Genomic DNA, 20548 nt, shown 5'->3' with positions numbered 1-20548 from the left:
TCATCATAACATTTGGTACATCGATTTTTATATGTATTGAAAATTTTTGTTTCGAATTTCAACCTGATAACTATATTTGTAAGAAATTTATGAAGATTATAGTGATTTTCGGGAGTGGGCCTTATATGGGAGCTATGGTTAAATATGAACCGATCATCATTAAATCCAATAGTATGATTGGATTTAATGGATAAATGGATACAAATTACTGATCTGTGTATAATTTCATTTTGATATCGATATGTGTTACATATTTATTAAGGTTAATATCTTTTTCCGAAATGGGCCTATAGGGGAGCTATGACCAATTATCGGCCAATCTTCATAAAATTCGGTACAGTGATTTCTAATATATGAATATTATTTGTGTAGAATTTACGCATGACAAAGATATTTATAAGAGATTTATGAGTACTTAACTGATTTTCGGAAGTTGACATTATATGGGAGCTATGGTCAAATATGACCGATATTCACAAAAACCTGTGTAAAATTTTGGTTTGATATTGATATTTTTTAGAAATTTATGCAGGTTAATGTGTTTTTCGGAAGTGGTCCTTATATGGGAGCTATAACCAATTTTGGGCCGATCTTCATAGAATTAGGTACAACAATTTTGGTATAAATGGGGATTATTTGTGATAAATTTCAACTTAATAACGATATTTATAAGATATTTATGCTTATTTAAGTGATTTTCGGAAGTGAACTTTATATGGTCAAATAATGGTCCGATCCACAAAAAATTTTGTGTTGTGATTTTTTTTAGTACGAAACTTATTTTCTCTTGTTTGAATAAAACGAATAATTCGAATAAGAGATTTTAACTTGGTCGAATAATTCGATCACACGTTTAAAATTAATCGAATTATTCGAATAATTAAATTTTTTTTTAAAAAAGTAAAGAATGAAATTTTAATGTAGGTTTTTTTAATATTTTATTGTTAAAGAAAAACAAAAAATAACGTTAAAGTTAACAATTCAAGTATTGATAATGTTAAAAAACATTCGAAAGCAAAGCCCATCATTAAATTTTTATCAGAAATATTCTGATCAGATTCCCTCCCGAACAATCTACAAAACAATTGATTAGCTTTAGTTTTCGTTTTGGAGCTATGCTTTAAAAAATTTGAACAATATATATTAATTTGGGCTGTAAAGTGAGTAACTAATACTTTTGTATATGAATTGTAACTTCTTGCATTAATATTTATATATTTATAGAAGGAGCTACATGAATCGAAAGACAGCATTTATCTTTATTTATTTGTCGAATTTCAGAAATAATACCGAATAATACTTCTTTAAATTTGGAATTATGAACAATTTTAAGCAATTTAATAAATTTAAATATATGTATATATTCTATATAAAATTGTTCGACTTATTCGTTATTCGAAAATGGTAATTTTTAAATTGTTCGAATAATTGTTCGTAAGAAATTATTCGATTAATCGGACGATCATTACTCGAATGTATAGTGAGTGACAGAGATATGTATGTTTTTTTATTAAAAGAATATTCTATTCACGTATACTTCTTTTATAACCAACTCGAAATTTTAATACAATTAGAAATTACATGTTTTTCCTATTTTTCGAACAACGATATTCGAAAAGATGTAGCTTATAATAAACGGAAATTTATGGAAGTCTGTGCATATTGATACATATATGTGTAATATAACAATTTTAAAAAATATTAGATTAATTAACAAATTCTTATTTTAATAGAACTATTTTGGTGATGCCTGGAACACGTTTGATTTTATTATTGTCCTTGGAAGTTTCATAGACATTGTGTATAGCGAGATAAAAACCAAGGAACAGGTATTGACTACACCTTGTACCGTGATGCAAGGTTGTAAACCGAAGGCTAAAGTAAGTACGCCACCCCCACACATATTCCAAATTCTACTTTTCAACTTTACATATACAAAAGCTAACATAATTTTTCTTGTTTTTTTTATTTTAATATTATTCTAGGGTGGTTCCACTTTAATTTCTATTAATTTCTTCCGACTTTTTCGTGTCATGCGCTTAGTGAAATTGCTGAGTAAGGGTGAAGGCATAAGGACACTTTTATGGACATTCATTAAATCCTTCCAAGCTCTACCCTATGTGGCTCTGTTAATTGTAATGCTTTTCTTTATATATGCTGTCATTGGTATGCAGGTAAGTATCGACCGATTAACAGATTAATTCAAATTTTAATTAATTTTATTTTGATTCAGGTCTTTGGCAAAATCGCACTGGATGACGATACGGCTATACATCGAAATAATAACTTTCAAACATTTCCACAAGCCGTTTTGGTGCTGTTCCGTTCGGCCACCGGCGAGGCATGGCAGGATATTATGATGGATTGTTCGCCGCGCGATGAAGTAAAATGTGACGAAGAGTCCGATTCCCATCCGGGGAATTGTGGTTCCAGCATAGCTTTTCCATATTTTATATCATTTTACGTGCTTTGCAGTTTCTTGGTAAATTTTTACATATTCTTTGATTTTGTTGTATGAACAATTTGAGTCAAATCAAAAAAAAAATACATTCTATTAATCTGAGATCAGATTTCTTATTTTAGTGGCAAAGTTTCCAGCCACTGAGAAAACTCTTTCACTTTCCACAGATCTTGGCTTTATCTTCAGTAAAGCTTTATAAAGGCAATGTACATTTTTTGACCGATTGCTACTTGCTTCAAATTAAGCTAATTCCCGCTTAAAAAGACTTTCAGCATTTGATTTTAAATGTTTTAAACGCGTTTTCTTTCACAATATTGATTGCATATTCTAATTTGTTTTTAAAATTTTGCTCCGTTTGTATTTCGGAAACATCATCATCATCATCGCATTTTCTCCTCAAGTCAAGCAATATACTGTTATCAATAGCTGTCAATCACAAACTAAATGATGCAGCTTGTTCTAATTTTGACAGTAGTCAACTGACAGATACTTGTTGACAGGAGCAGTGTAGATCAGTTGAATGGCGGGAAATTCAAAAAGTCAGGGATTTATTAAATACACTTCTCGGAGACCCTTTTTAATGCCTGGTCGTAGTTCTTACCAATGCATGTGTAGTAAGCATTTCCTCAGTATTTTTCTTACATGACAATTTATTGTCAAGGAAGGTCACTAGATACTTGGCGTCCTCTGATAACATAAGTTCAACAGCTATTTTTGGAAAACTAAATCTCTCTACCCCATATCTCCTGGTCAAGAACACTAACCCTGTTTTCGTTGTGTATTAATGGCTCTCTCTATGTCCGAAAATGCAGCTAAATTAAAGCTAACCTCATGTAATGCACTCTCCACAGACTTACCCTTATTAAGGTAGGCGTGCTGATCGTTACTAATGAGATGCGTATTAGGGTGGGTCACCCGTGTATGAAGAAAATTTTCTTTTAAGTTTTTTTTATGGGCACTGTGACAAAAATGTGTGAAATTATAAATATGTTCATGTCACTAAGTTTGCTGCAATCGGAAATTATTTTCTGCCTCCGGTTTCATGTTGAATTTTTAAAAAATGTAATTAAACAAGTAAGACAGCTATATTCGGCTGTGCCGAATCTTATATTTCCAAAGTTGTTTTTTTTTATTTTTTTTGGAAAATTTTTTTTTCCAATTGTTATTTTAAATTATTTTTTTCAAATTTGAAAAAAAAATTCGGGTTAAAAAATATTTTTCTGATTTTGACCCGTTGTAGGTCCAATCTACTATGGTCATATATACGTCGTTGCAAAGTTCTTTAAAATATCTATCATTAGATATCCATATTGTCTACATTAATGACTTAGTAATCCAGATATTGGAACATAAATCGAGGTTGTCCTGGTTTTTGCCTCATATATCAGCCATTTGTGGATTTTAAATAGGAAACTTCTCGAAAGCATGTCTGACAGAATTATTGAAGATTTGGAGCCCGAAGATATCTGGGGTCTTCAGAAAATTGATTTCAACAGACAGACGGACATGGCTTAATCGACTCCGCTATCTATAAGGATCCAGAATATATATACTTTATAGGGTCGGAAAATTATATTGTGGAAATTACAAACGGAATGACAAACTTATATATACCCTTTTCACGAAGGTGAAGGGGTATATATAAGTTTAAGCAATTTGATTAAGTTAATCAAAGCCACATTTGAGATGATTAAGTTGACACTAAAATGATTAAGTTGACAAATGAAAAACAACAAATAAATTTATATTTCTTTAAGGCATTAAATATGGAAATAAATACTTTATTAAAGATATCAGCAGATTATTTTAAACTTTTTAATTATGAAATCGTGAACATTGATGAATTATTTATGGTTTTTTAAGGAAAAAAAACTTCTGTCAAAATGTATTTATCGGTACTACACTGAAAGGTGGCCGATGCTACATCATCATCAGTTTGAGGTATGTTCAGGTGATTCTATGTGATTAATGAAGTGGTTAAGTTTTAATCATGTCAATTTGAAGTGATTAACAAATCATTTAAATGTATGGATAATCATCACGATTTTGAAGTGATTAGAGCTTAGTCACGTTTGAGATGATTAACTCTGCAAATTTGAACATACATTTAAATGATTTGTTAATCACTTCAAGTTGACATGATTAAATCTCAATCATTTGATTAATCACGTAGAATCAACTGATCATACCTCAAACTGATGATGATGTAGCATCGGCCACAAGGAACATACCTATCAGATGTACTACCGATAAATAAATTTCACAATTCCTTCATTAATAAGTATAAATAATCTGCTGATAACTTTATTAAAGTATTTCTTTCCATTTTGAATGCTTTAAAGAAATATAAGCATGGATTTAAGCACAATGTTTGCTGCTATGATGGAAAAATTCAAAGAAACAAATGAGAAATTTGCTGAAGTTCAAGAAAATTCAAGAGTCAACAATGAGAAGCTGTTAGCTGAAGTTAAAGCAGAAGTTCAAGAAACTTCTAAAGTAAACAACGAGAAACTTCTAGCTGACGTTCAAGAAACTTCTAGAGTCAACAACGACAAACTTCTTGCCGACAATGAGAAACTTCTTGCTGAAGTTAAAGAAAAAAATAAAATAATGGAAATGAAATTTGAAGAAACTTCTAGAGCGACAGACGAGAAGCTTCAGCAAATATCGGAAGTTATAAACAGCAGAGTGGATGGCATTGAGAGAAAAGTGTCCGACTTAGAAAGCTGTTTAGAAATACAAGCCATAGACGTCAATAAAAAACTCTCCGACTTAGAGTTTATTGTCGACAATAAACTGCACAATCTGCAAATAAAAGTTAATAATCTTCAATGCCAAGACGGACCGGTGCGAATTATTTCAGAAACATCGAGTAGAATAAAGGCTCCTAGTTTTGATGGCAGCACACCATTTAATGTTTTCAAGTTCCAGTTTGATACAGTTGCCAAGAGAAATGTATGGAGTAATGACGAAAGAGCTATAGAATTGATTTTGGCCTTGAAAGGGAACGCAGCAATAGTTCTTGAAAGCGTAGCAGTAAGTAACAGAAATAGCTATGATGACATATTGGATGCTCTACAACGTAAGTATGGTGGAGAACACATGAAAGAAATATACCGAATGGAATTGCGTGGTAGAGTACAAAAACCTAATGAAACGCTACAAGACTTTGCGGCAGAAATCGAACGTTTGATGCAGCTTACATATCCAGACGAAAACCATCCGTTATTGAACCATTTCAAGATTGAGGCATTTGTGAATGGTATTCGCGATTCAGAGATTAAATATGCGGTATGTGCCACACCAAAGTCATCATTCTTTGAAACCGTCTCATTCGCGCTGGTACAAGAAACAGCAGAGATAATTTCAAAGCCCCAGATGTGTAATGTGCGGAAAATCGAGGTTGCGCTGAAAATGATAGAAGTATGGTCAACGAATTAAAGGAATTAATAGATGCAGTTTTAAAGGCTTTAAGTAAGAGACAAACTAAAGCCAAAGTTAAATGTTATAACTGTGGAAAAATGGGTCACATTCAGCGAAACTGCAGAGCATCAAGAAAGCGAATCAGATATGTTTCAGCATCAAGAAATAACCAGCTGGCGAATCATCAAGCCTTACAGGAGCCACATTTAAAGCGAGCTTGCACTGAGGGACAGGATCTGACACCCACACCTGATGGCCCTACCATCTCCATATCAGTACTGCAGCAGGAAAATAACAATCTTACTGCTAGTGGGTACATCAACGGTCGGAAGCACACCCTTACTATGGATACGGGAGCGTCGCAGTCTATCATCAGAACAGATTTAGTAAAGAAATCGATGGAACCAATTTGCAATGTAAATATACGCACCGCTACTGTAGAGCCTGCCGCTGTCCATGGTAAAGTTAATGTGAAACTAACTATTGGTGGTATTAGCGTCATGTCTTTGTTGTGGACGAAGGAAGCATTGGTGCAGACTTCATGATTAATCACAGCATTATTTTGGATATGGGATAAAAAGTCATGAATTGGCGAAATGTTAAAATACCCCTTGACGTCGGATATGAGAGCAAGTCTCAAGTAAGAAAGTTAGTTTTTGTTGAGCACAAAAGGTTGCCACCGCAGTCAGAGGATTTGGTATGGGCCCGTGAGGAAGTGGAGGATTGTATAGACAATGGTTTGTTGGTGTTGGAACCAACGGATGTGAGAAGTGTCCATGTTCCTGTTGGAGTGCTTGGTCTGTCCCGCAGAGAAAAGATCATCAGGCCGGGTTCCAAGATGGGTGAAGGTGCTTCACAGAAAAAGAAATGCATGAACTCGTTCGGAGACGAATTAAAATAACAAATGACCAAATGAAAACCAGATATAGCTCACAACGTAATAAGGGTTTGTCATCCAAATTAACGAATCACTGCAAAGGACCACATAGGGTGGTTAAGAAATTGGACGACATGGTTTATAGAATACGGAAATGTGGAAGACCGATATCGGGAATTAAAGTTGAACATCTGAAACGACTTACCGCCTATGGGAGAAGTGAATCTATGCATATTCGGGACGAACAGGCTTAAGCGGGGGGCAGTGTTACGAAATTGTACTTGAATTCAAATATAACCATTTTAAGGGCTGATTTAAAAGTAGCATAATGCTTTCAAATAACAGTGCTGTAATAGCAAACTGTAACATCTGTGAGCATTATTAAATAAAAGCTTTCAGTTGACCATTGATCGCAAGTTGGCAACGCTGTTTGCTGCTACCGTATATTCGAATTCGAATATTCAGTTAAAGAACATTGTAGAAAGTACACCACACATGGCGTATGTATTAGTGAGATCTAGAATATTCGAACTTTGACAGTTAAAAAGCAATCTAGAGCAATCAATGTTATAAATAGTGGCAGAGGTTGCAGTCGTTAGTCAGTTTATCAGAGACGCTTTTCGAATAAATATCAACTGAGTGCCTTAAAGTGTGTTGTGTTTTTCAAGTAAATTCGTGTACATTATAAATTGTGTCTGTATTTCTGCGAATTTACAAACGTGTATAAAAAAACATTGAGTGACTATTTAATTCTGTTGTTGTTGTACATTTGAATAAATAAAGCGTTGTTACCATTTTCAAACTACTAAACGGCTTTTATTTGCAATCAAAAGTATCCGGTTTATTTAAAGGAAATAAACCAACGTTTTGAGAATGTTAAAACGTAACAATATGTAGAAATTTTAAACAATAATATCTATATTATTTATTACTTCAAATTTACTTACGACTAATTAGTACAAAGTGTATGTATTTTTTGAAGAAATGAAAAAATAAATTAATAAAGATGTCAATGAAGAAGAAGAATGTATACTTCAATACCAGTAAGCTTTGCTTACTGGTATTGAAGTGAGGGTTGTCTCGTTTTCAAAGATTTTGAAATACCCTAAAAATTTTGAGTTATTTTGAAAAAACTGTTTTACGATAGGTCGTAGTACTTTAGTACCTCTAACTCACAAATTTTAAGACCGAAAAAAACAGTTGTGGTTATGGAAAGGCAAAGAATTATGCTTTCATAAAATGTATGCAAGAAAATTGTATATAGAAAAAAACGAGACATTACTTGTTAAAATCGGTTTAAATTTGCAAAAGTTTATAACACAATTTGTTATGTAGGCAACAAGACCAATAAACCACGCTTTGTTTCAATAGTGAATCAACCCCGTATGTGTACAAATTGTACACGAACGGTGTCAATTTGACAACGAAAAAATTACACCATTCCGTTGCTGAATTGACACCATCCGTTGTCGATTTGACTCCGTTCGTGTACGATTTTATAACAGACCGTTGACAATATGTCACCTTTCGTGTACGATTTGACACCAGACCGTTGTCAATTTGATACCGCACCGTTGTCAATTTGATACCATACGTTGTCGATTTGATACCGTTCGTGTACGATTTGGTAATTAAAATAAATAATAATTTCATTATTTTTTATATTTATTTTTAAATATAATAAGAAAAAATATTTAAATATAAAATATGTACATATAAAAGATTCCATGTTTAAATGTGGAAAAACATTGGTGTCAATTGTCGGAGTTCCTGTATGTGAAATTTCAAATAGCATACCTAATGGTGGCACTGCTTCCATCTGCATCAACACATATTCCCTATTAAACATAATTACGCTTTCTTTTATATTTTGGTTTTTAAAACATTTAGTTACTTCACTTTTATCATTATATTTATTAAAAATTTTTAATGTAAATAAAATTAAAACTCACTTATAAAAACAAAGCAGAGCAACTCACGTTGAGATGCATCGGCGAATAATTTAAAAACATTGCGTTGTCGATTCGTACCCGTTTGTTTACAAATTGTAAACGTACGGTGTCAATAAAAGTGACACCGTATGGTGTCAAAATGAAACCAACCGTTGTCGATTTTGCAACGTAGTTTTTCCCTCAGTGTATGTCCAGTATTACAGAAAATTCAAAAAGTACCATTAGAACGCCCCCACTTGTGGTTTCCCACTCCATATAAGCTTTATTTCATGTTTCTAGGTTCACTGGTAAAGAAATTACAAAAAGTACCATTCGAATAAAAAAAGTACCAAAAAGTCTCCCCCTTCTCACTGACTTAGGATCATATATGCATAATTCCATGTTTTTAAGTCCATTGTTATAGAAAATTAAAAAAAGTACCAATAGAATAAAGAAAAAGTACCATGAAGTATCCGCTTGAATTTTGCGCTTAATTTCATATTTCTAGGTCCATTATTTCAAAAAGTACCATTAGAATATAGAAAAAGTACCAAAAAGCAGCCAATTGTGTTTCTAGGTTCATTGGTGAAAAAATGGCAAAAAGTACCATTCGAATAAAGAAAAAGTGCCAAAAAGTCTGCTCCTAGAATTCTGACTCTATATATGATTAGTTTCATATTTCTAAATCCATTTTTACAGAAAATTCAAAAAGTACCATTAGAAGAATAAAAAAGTATCAGTTCTCACATTTTGGTACCTAAATATTATTCCCTATTCCTAACACTAACTTCATTCAGATACATATCAGCTAACTTTAATGTCGATTAGTGAAATAATTTAAAATATTAAAGAAAATACCATTAGGAGAAAAGTACCAATTTCCCTTTTCCTCCTTGAGCACGCCTCAGGTTTGAAATTTAAAAATATTCCATTTTGCCAAAAACTATTAAAATCTGTGTTAATGTGCCCAAGAAAAAATATGTTTTAAAAAACGTACCAAACTGCTTACCCGGATTTGGCCCAACCTTGGTACCTTTTTATCCCCATTGCGGTGGTAAAATTTTATTCAAATACAATTTTGCATCGTGGTGGGAGTTCATAATAAAATATTCGTATGTCAAATTATAGAAAAACATATTTTATGAAAAAGTACCAAAAATAAACACAATTTTTATCCCTTAACGGTTCGAATTTCCAAAAAGTATCTAACATTTAATTTTTATTTTGTGATAAGTGAAGAATACGATTTAAAATTTGTTTCTATGTTTATTGGTTTAAAAGATACATAGGGTGCCAAAAAGTACCAAAATACAGTTTTTACCCGTTTTCTCCCCTAAAAGGTTCGAATTTCGAAAAAGTACGAAATACTTTTCAGCTTATTTTTTAAATGGAGTAACATGCAATTTTAAGTTTTTTGTATCTTTATTAGTTTTGAAGATATAAGGTTACCTAATTTACCCGTTTTTACCTCCTAAACGTTCGAATTTCCAAAAATCCCTTCTTATCGGATCGTTTTGGGAAGAGAGGAACCCACAGTTAAAATTTCATGATAACTTAAGTCGTTTGGGCTGTGCGATGATGAATCAGTCAGTCAGTAACGTTAGAGTAAAGCTACGTATACCATATGTATCAACATAAGTTCTCATGGTTGTGTTAACGATTTTCTGAGCATGTTCCTGACAATCTGACAACCGTGTGTACGTAGCTTTAGTTCGGGTAATGTGGTATACCTATCTTTTATTGGACTATAATTTTTATAATCTTAATTCGATTGGAACAGTTTTCAGCTGGTGTTTTACTACAAGTGTTAGGTTTACATCCATGAAAGTAAAAAAGTCAAGTTTCAGAGAAATTTGGGAAAAAGAGAAAACACGCATAAACAAGCCATTGAAAAAATTGGTAGTTAATGTGGTATACCATGTTCTTTTAATATTGTATACCAAACCGCATAACCGATATACATATAGTATTTTAATTTGTAAATGAGTTGCGTTTTATTTAAATCATCTTCAATCGATGCGGTTAAAGTTGGCGGCTGACCAAGCTTACCAGAAGATCATCAATACATTCTTCGCTTTGTAGGAGACATTGAATGACTGATGCGAAAAAAATTTCCATTTGTTGTTTCTAATAGCTCAGATAGCGTTCTTCAAATCTTCCGCTGCCCATTATCATACTTCACATTTCTTTGGCATATTATTTGCTAGAAATTCTTTAGCTATACCACATTAGCCGACCACGTGGTTTAATGAAATTATTATAAAATTAAACATATACACTAAATATACTATATTGTTACATATGTTCTTCAATAGCAAAATATTTGACTTTAAAATTAAATTAATAAAGTTTAAAACACGTGATTGTAGAAAAAAAAATTTTTTAACAGATCACAAAAAAAAGTCTACCATAAGATAATGCTGATTTTTTACAACTGACTATTTCCATGACCTGCAAAAATGAAGTACACTCACCCATTGTGAATTTTCTGAGATCATAAAACTCTTAAGCTTGGTACCGCTACTCCTATGCTCTTAGTTTTAGAGAAAAGCTCTTTGAGTGAATTCCAAAATGTATGTATACAATGCAGTCATATCTTTATCAAAACAAATCATGCAAACGCGTAGTTAAAATTTAAAAAAGCGTATCTGTTTTTATTTTTCATACATTTTGCGATATGAAACATTTTCAAAGTTTACACGGGTGCGTTAAGAATCGCTCGACTTTTTAAGGTTGCATTGCATACATACATTTTGGAATTCTCCCTTTTATATATACATAGATGATTTTTAATATAAATAATTTTTGTGGCTTCCCTGGTTGTAAATAAATAATTCCACAATTCAAAATTTATTGTTTTTAGAGAATATCAATGATATGAGTTTTAAAATTTTTACATTTTCGTTGAAACGAATATTTGACAATACTAACTAGGATTCCCTATTAAGTCTATTTAACAATATTTATTTTCTTTATTTTCAAAGATTATCAATCTTTTCGTTGCTGTTATTATGGATAACTTTGATTATTTAACACGTGATTGGTCTATTTTGGGTCCCCACCATTTGGACGAATTTATACGCTTATGGAGTGAATACGATCCGGATGCTAAAGGACGGATCAAACATTTGGATGTGGTCACACTATTGAGAAAGATTTCTCCCCCCTTAGGCTTTGGTAAATTGTGCCCTCATCGCATGGCTTGCAAACGATTGGTCTCCATGAACATGCCCTTGAACTCAGATGGCACGGTCTTGTTTAATGCCACATTATTCGCAGTGGTTCGCACATCGTTGAGCATAAAGACCGATGGCAATATTGACGATGCCAATGCTGAGTTACGTGCCACTATTAAACAGATTTGGAAACGCACTAACTCTAAGCTGCTGGATCAGATTGTACCACCGCCGGGAAATGACGATGAAGTAACGGTAGGCAAATTTTATGCTACCTACCTTATACAGGACTACTTTAGGCGCTTTAAAAAGCGTAAAGAGCAAGAGGGCAAAGAAGGGCAGGCAGAGAGTAATACAGTCACGTTGCAAGCTGGCTTGAGAACTTTGCACGAAGTATCACCAGCTTTGAAGAGAGCCATATCGGGCAATTTAGATGAACTGGCTGAAGAACCAGAACCCATGCATAGAGTAAGTTTTGTCTAAATAATTAATTAATGAAAATGTAAACTAAACAAATTGTTTTAGCGTCAACATACCTTATTCGGCAGCGTTTGGTCCTCCTTCCGGCGACATGGTATTGCATTGCAACAAAAGCCTCAAGGAAATGGAAATATTGGTGCAGGCTCAGGCGATATTCAAATGCGATCCGATGAATCAAATTTAGAATCCGATTACATCTACGATTCTGTGCACTGTAGCGTGGCCGATGGGATTAACCATTTGACCAGAAACTTAATGCAAACCAGAGTCAATCAAAAGTTGACAATGGCCATCAATGGCGTTAACAATTTGAATAACAGCATGAGCAACATAAAGGATAATGAAGAGTTGCGTTCCTATAGCGAGGCCATCTCCATGCGGCCTCTAATGATGAAAAGTGATGGCAGTATTAGTGGTACTGTTAGTGGTTTGAGTCCAACCTCTATATTAGAATCTAATGAGTAAGTGGAGAGAAGTGAACTTTTCGATAAAAATAATTTATTATGAAAACGCACAATTTTTAGCAAGAAAACGTTTTGTATTTCAAACATTTTAGGAATGAAAAACTAAAAAAATAATGTAAATAAATCTGAAATTTGTAAACCGATAGTCCAACTTTTAATTAACCTTCGCATGGTTTTGAATAGCAGATGGTGGTGACAGGCTATTCAAAAACTCGAGCGGATAGTTTCCTCTTTCGGCTATGCTTACACATTCTACTGTGTTAATACTCAAGTATGTGGAACGTTCTTCCTCTAAATGTTTTAACACCTCCTCGTCAATTTGACTTCATTTCTAGGGCAAAGAAAATTTTGAATACTTTTCTACTGTAGAAGAATTAAATTTTTCACCAAAACTGGTCTTTACAAATTGAGTTTTAAACCATCAATTCATTTGGAATTTCAATAATATCTTCACCAAACTCCGATTCCCTAGAAAATATAAAAATTCCCTATGAAAAAAATCTGGCTTCGTTACGATCTTCCGCAGAGAAAGTTATTAAAGTATGTCAAATTTCAACTTTCTATTGCATTAAACACATTCAAGACAGCAGGATACCAACTTCAATCTGTCAAAAATAAAATGCACACGTTTATATGAAGACGATTATTTTGACGACAGCACAGCTACACGGCCACACGACCATTCATGCCGATGTAGCCGAATTAGGCTAATTTCTATTTTTCTCAACTACAAAACTAGAGTATCCAAAACCGAAACCGAAAACCGGTCAACCGGTTTTTTCATCATTGTAAACTCCACCGGTTTCGGTTTTTTAAACTTTTCGGTTTTTTTACAAACCGGTTTTTGTAAGACGGTTAACCGGTTTTAATGAAATATATTTTCATTGACAATATTTCGTAAAAGATATAAAATAATTACATAAAGATAGATTATTAAGAATTAAAAAATGCAAAATTTCCGAAGATTTAGTACACAATTCTTAACACATTTCCCAATTGCGTCCACAAATAAAAATAAATTTAAGGTGAACTTTTTCATATTAAATAAAAATTGAAGACAAAAACCGAAACCGTTTAACCGGTTTTTTTAAAATACTATAATGAAAACCGGTTTTTTCAAAAACACACTTTTTCGGTTAAACCGGAAACCGGTTTTTCAAATTTGCCGGTTTTTTGGACACTCTATACAAAACAGAAATAGTGCTGCTAATATAATAAAAAATGTAAATCAAATTAGTGCTTAAAAAATATATATTTTTTTAGTTAATAAATTAATAATAGGTACAAAATTAATTATAACCATATATGTACATATTTTTACTCAAAATAATTGTTTCAATCTTAATTACTTTGGAATTTTGTACGGTTATTTTTTATTAAAGTGGCACCACTGAATTATAAATCAGCTGTTTACTCTGTAGCTGTCGTCTTTAAAATAATTCAGTAGCTGCCACACGACTACAACTGCAGCCAGTAGAATTTGTTTTCGTGTAGTAGTGTAGGATATACTAAGAAGTTATTATTCTCGTATATAGTTTTAATAAAAAGATCAATTCTGAAAATCTTAAAATTCAAGTAAAATAATTGTAAACAGTTTAAAATTTGAGTTTTATTATTTATTAATTACATTATATGGCAAACTACATATAATATATTTGGAATGAAATATATGCGAATTAATTTCGCAAAAGCAGTAGTCTGTTCTTATTGCGGAAAACATAGCTGTTTACTCTGTAGCTGTCGTCTTTAAAATAATTCAGTAGCTGCCACACGACTACAACTGCAGCCAGCAGAATTTGTTTTCGTGTAGTAGTGTAGCCTGTTGTCTTGAATGTGTTTAATGCACATGTCATCAGAAAGTTGCGGAAAGAGAATAGGACATACATACATACAAACATCCGGATATACTAAGAAGTTATTATTCTCGTATATAGTTTTAATAAAAAGATCAATTCTGAAAATCTTAAAATTCAAGTAAAATAATTGTAAACAGTTTAAAATTTGAGTTTTATTATTTATTAATTACATTATATGGCTTAAAGCTTAGTACTCTGTTCGAAATTTCGTGCGAAATGCTGTCAAACTACATATAATATATTTGGAATGAAATATATGCGAATTAATTTCGCAAAAGCAGTAGTCTGTTCTTATTGCGGAAAACATAATTTTTTTCACAAATATGAACAGCGTACTAGGCTTAAGATGGAAATGTGTAAGCGATATCTATTTATATTAGAACTTTAATGAATTCGATTTTAAATTTTTATATAATTTTATGATTAACAAAAACTAACAAATCGAAATTTAGTTCAACATTTTAGTTGAATTATTTTCACCTTGTAAACGCACTTATAAACTTCAGAGTATATGCGGCCTGGGTTAGTCGTATCCGAATTATATTGTATTTACATTTATTCACCGAAAGATAATAAAACCGATTTTAGTGTATACACAATTAAAAAAGTATATGTATATAATAAATAAATACTCTTTGGTATTTATTTTCAGAAATCCTAATCGTGGAGTTTTACTAAATCCGTATAATAATGGTAAGTTACCACAGATAAATTGTAATCTAAATTTTAATCTTGCTTAATCATAAAAACGAAACAAATAAAGCCAAAATATGTTGAAAAGTCATTATCTGAGTTATTTGAATACATTTATAAACGATAATAAATACAAAGTTCTGTATGAAATCTAAACACTGATAATTGTGATATGACGATTTATTAAGTGATCGTGTTTAGATTAAAAGATAGGCCTTTGTTTGCTTAAATTTACATACATATATCAGTGAGAAACCCACAATAATTGAAGAGTTTAATATATATTATGCGAACCCTGTTTTCGACATATCCCTGTGTTAAAACCTTTCCAAAATGGTAATAAATATGTAAGATCTAAACCAATGGACGGCACACATAGCCCCCAGGGCCGAAGTTGATCCTTTAATTACTAGTAAACAATACGAATGGCAACGAAATGCATAAAAATTAAACAAGATCAGGGATGGAAAAATTGATACGATCGTACTTTTTTATACCCTTCACCACAAAAATATATAATAAGTTTGTTATTCTGTATAAAACATTGAGAAATATTCATCTGAGACCCAATAAATTTTTGAACCTTATAAAATTCTATAGAATATAGTTTCGTGCAAAAAAGAATCGCCATTCCATATATTTTTTTTGATCGGTCCATATTTGTAAATCACGCATAAGTCTCTTAAAAATAACGTTATCAGATATATGTATATCTGAAATAAATAATTCCCACATGGTCAATTCCATACGTGACATTTGTACGCCTATAGAGTGGAATAAATTTTGCAAAAATAAGAGTATCTGAAAAATAATTTGGTCTTTATGTTCCATTCAGAGGGTACTATATTTTAAAATAATAAAAATTTCTTTCGAATCATTGTTGTCCAAAATATCGAGCGAAATAAGTGTATATAAACATAAAACGGAAGTGGTTTTGAGGTACATGTCGAAATATGCGAAAATTTTCGAATTGTGAGAGGCGTTAGTTTTCTTTCAATTTCTTACACTAAACGAAATATTTTTCCTTTACAATCCGTCATATTTAAATAAAAACAATCTTTGGCTGAATTTATAATACATAAAATTTAATATCGTACGTGACATACCGTACGTGACAGATTTTTCTCTTATTATAAAACAATATATATTCTGTAAATATATGTATACAAAAATTAAAAAAATTAATAGAAAATTTATGTACATTCGGTTTCAATAAACAATTTTATATTAGCAGATAAACAATCAGAGTCAAATTCATTTCATACTACATGCTAATTGGGAGCTTACTTTTAACCACAATTTTAGCCTAAAACATGTAAATTAATTTAAAAAATTAAATAAGGTCAGTTTAAACTATTATTTTTGCACAATAAAATGTTGTAATAATCTCTAAATACTTACACATATTAATATTTTAGTGTTTTCTCCTATTCAAATCATCTTGAAAAAAAGTTTCAAAGGGGTATGAGAAGAAACTTATTGTCGTGTGGGATATAAAAACATTTTTATAATCTATATCTTCCCTTTTGGCTAATATGATTTTACTACATAAGTCACTTGCAACGACTATGCCTAGATCTCGAAAAAATGTTCATGTCCGATTCGGATACATTTCGTTTACTGATTATTTTCATGGGTCCAGCCTTTTTGGTGAAGCAAAAGCTATCTTTTTCTTTTTTGAAATTTATAGAAAAGCTTCCCAAGCTAAAAACATTTCGGGTGTTCGATTTTAGACCTTGCCTTTCTTCGAACCTACGAGATATCTGCTGCAAAATTTGGTTGGGCTTTTCAAAAAAAAATTTAATATACTGAATATAGTTTTCAAATTTATATGCCGAAAAAGAATCCAGCTGTCCGAATTGTTTGACACAATCTGCTAAGTGAAATAATCCATGGACATTAAAACTTGCTAACTCATCACCATATAATGTGCCAAAATAGTTTACGAAATCTTCTAATAGCTTTTGGGAAATATCTGCCTCTGTTCTATGCGACCTTTCACTAAAGTCTTATAGCACTGTGTAACAGTAAAAAGTGGTAATATTGGTCACTACTTACACAATCTTTAAGAATGAAAATACCAGTATACAACAAAAATTGCCTGAACTCAGTAGATTTCCAAATACTTAATTCATCTAAACTCCTAGGAGCACGGCAAAATTCCAATGGAACATATTTAGCGATTAAATTAAGTTTTTCATTAATTTTTTTTATATTTGATTTACAAATCAAAAGCTTAAGCAATTTTATTGTAACTCCTAAATCAACTAAATGCATTCTATCTATTGGAAACTGAGAAACCATTCTAAAACACTTCTTGTGACTTTAAATTCTTCAAGCCATGTCCGTCTGCCTGTCTTTTGAAATCAATTTTCTGAAGACTCCAGATATCTTCGGGATCCAAATTAAATATTGACATAAACATTTTTTAATTTTCTTCACGATCTCTCTAAAACCCCTAAATCATACGGTGTATGTAGACTTTTTTCCTTGACTGTATATAAAGCTACAAAAAAAAATAAATATTATTAAAAATTTTATATAAAATTAAAAAAAAAAACTCTTAATATTTGGTTGGTTCACCTTGGGCATCAGTAAGACGACGGTGCATTCATTTCACCAAATTCTCTGTAATAGAATTTTCGGCTTATGCTCGAATAAGAGCGGTTTTTAATGTTTCAAGGCTACTGATGTCATATTTTAGCACAAATTTTTACAAAACGTCCCATATGTACTCTATTGGGTTTAAGTCTGGTGACTAGGGTGGCGAATATAGCTGTCTTGGTGCCTAATAAAGAAGCCAGTCTCGAACAACGTGCGCAGTATGCTTAGGGTCGTTATCTTGCTGGAAAATCCATTGATTTCCCAGGCCCAAACTATCAACAAATGCCTTAATATTTTGTTCCAATATGTTTTTATATTGATAGCGGTCCATGTTACGCTCGACAAAATCCAAACGACCAACTCCAGATGACGTCATGGCACCACAAACCATAACTTTGCTTCCACCATGACGGTAGGTATAATTTTTTGGATCAAGTGCAGTGTTTGGTTTTCTCCAAACTTTGGATCGGAAAATATTATACTTACTTTCGTCGTAAATATAACACGATTCCAAAAATCCATACCCTTGTCCATATGAGCTTTAGCAAACTCAAGCCAAAGTATACGATTCTTCGCTGAAATGATTTTTTTTTGCGTGCTGTTCTGCTATTAAATCCATTGTCATTTAAAATGTTTATAATTGTTCGTGGAGTAACAATGTTATTGGAAAATTTTTCGATCTGTTCCGCCAATTTTGGGGCGTTTATTTTCGGATCCTGGTTCACTAGTTTCAAAATACTGGTAACATCACGCCTCTAAAGCTTCTTAGGTCTGCCAGATCTTGGCTTATTTTCGGTTCTATTGGTATTATTATATTTTTTATGATCACCTGTACAGTAGCCGACTTAATTTTGTTGTCGTAGCAAATTCTCCATAAGATTTATTTTCCTTTCGGAGATTTACTACCATATTCGGAACTGGAATATATCTCTTTTCAATTTGCCATAAAAATTTAAAAAAAAAATCTTTAATTATCAATTTAACAATTGTAATGCTTGTAAATTTAAATAAATCAACAAAATTAACCGTTATTTCCTTTTCTTTGTTTTTAGTATTCACCCATTATCGTGGTAGGCGTAAACGTCATACGCCTACGACAGTTTCGTACTAGATTAAAGAAACAGTTTGCATTTTATCTTTTATCTACTACGAAACAGTCGTACGCGTAAGACGTTTACGCCAACCACAATAAGTGTGATTATAGTTGATGTTAGAAGATACTACGTTGTATGTAGACTTTTTTCCCGCTAATTATTATGTTTTTCCCCAATAATTTCTATGTTACATTTTTTTCATATTCTTTTTTATTTCAAACAGTCTTCATATTAAATACCTTAAACATTTTCAAAAACTTCAAATTCGTAGGGTGTATTAGACTTTTTTCCTTGACTGCAGCTCTCTTACTTGTTATAGATGATTTGAAACACAACGATCCGCTTATATGTAAATAATTAAAATGTTTAATTTTAGTGCCTCGAGGTTGAAAAAAGTACTATTTGCATATTATTTTGTTACCGAATTCATATGTATATCATTTTCCATCCCTGATCACAATCAATAACTGGTCAGATTGCAACAGAGAAAAGAAGTGCAGGACTGGCGGATTTTGAAAAATCGGCAATGTTAAGAATACTGAGAAATATGTACGCCTACAATTCTTAATTTGACATGTTAATTTTATGTTTTTTATATTTTATTCAATATACTCTTTAGAATAACTAAACCCATTTCATGAAATATCTTCACTAAAAAATGTCCTGAAAGTTTTTTTTATTTATTTAACACTTAAATTTACTCAAATAATCAGCATATTTTAGCTCAGAAAAATTATGTTATTTTTAATTTAATTAGAAATTTTAACTCCATAATTCTTTGTTTCAGGGGAATTATTTCAAGATATCCAGAAAAGAATAATTTCTAGAGAAAAATTAATATGAGTTCAAATAAAAATCATCAAAATTCAACAAATATATAAGATATATATAAAAACCTTTCATTGTAATATTTTGTTAAATCACTTTAAAATATCTTGTTAATTCTGTTAACAAATCGTCCTTAATACTTCTGTCAATAAAATTTCTTAATTTTTTTCCACTTCTTAATGTCTTCTGTTAAATAAATGAAAAATACGCTAAAATAGAATACCTATGTCTGTTACTGTCTTTATGGAATAAAACAAAAAAATCGTATTTTTTTATGAAAAAAATCGGCACAATGAGCATTCAAATAAGTCGCTATCTCGTTTGTAGTACTCATCAGTGATGGGATTTCAATATTTATATATAGTGCCGATTTACACCATGACTTTAAAGACGTCGTTTTTTCTTAATTCTCTTTTGAAGTTGCTCCACCCCTCTTATCCACAAACTCAAAAAATCAAAAGAGAATTAAGAAAAGACAACGTCTTAAAAGTCATGGTGTAAATCGGCACTTAGTAATAAATTGATGTAAAAAACTTGCCAAAATGTGTTCAATAGTGCTAAAACTACCCTTTCTGACACCATTTTTAAATAATTTGTTAAAAATTATCAACTAATTATTTTGTTCAAATTGTTTTTATTGTATATTTAACATTTTATTCAA

General features: G+C 31.6%; 1 protein-coding gene across 1 annotated transcript in view; it reads left to right on the top strand.

The window, feature by feature from the left end:
- The window catches only part of Ca-alpha1D (Ca[2+]-channel protein alpha[[1]] subunit D), a 148839-nt gene extending 128777 nt beyond the window's left edge, over nt 1-20062 (top strand). Inside the window, exons 21-27 of the mRNA XM_065514681.1 lie at nt 1734-1880; nt 1986-2174; nt 2234-2482; nt 11677-12336; nt 12394-12809; nt 15321-15361; nt 19847-20062. Of these exons, the coding sequence (XP_065370753.1) occupies nt 1734-1880; nt 1986-2174; nt 2234-2482; nt 11677-12336; nt 12394-12809; nt 15321-15361; nt 19847-19902 (1758 nt within the window). The 3' untranslated portion in view covers nt 19903-20062. The remainder of the gene's footprint in view (nt 1-1733; nt 1881-1985; nt 2175-2233; nt 2483-11676; nt 12337-12393; nt 12810-15320; nt 15362-19846) is intronic.
- Nucleotides 20063-20548: the final 486 nt, after the last annotated feature.

Source organism: Calliphora vicina, chromosome X (genome assembly GCF_958450345.1).
Source record: "Calliphora vicina chromosome X, idCalVici1.1, whole genome shotgun sequence".
In the NCBI taxonomy this organism is placed as follows: domain Eukaryota; kingdom Metazoa; phylum Arthropoda; class Insecta; order Diptera; family Calliphoridae; genus Calliphora; species Calliphora vicina.
The sequence above is the reverse complement of the archived record's forward strand: the minus strand, read 5'-3'. Positions and strand labels throughout refer to the sequence as shown.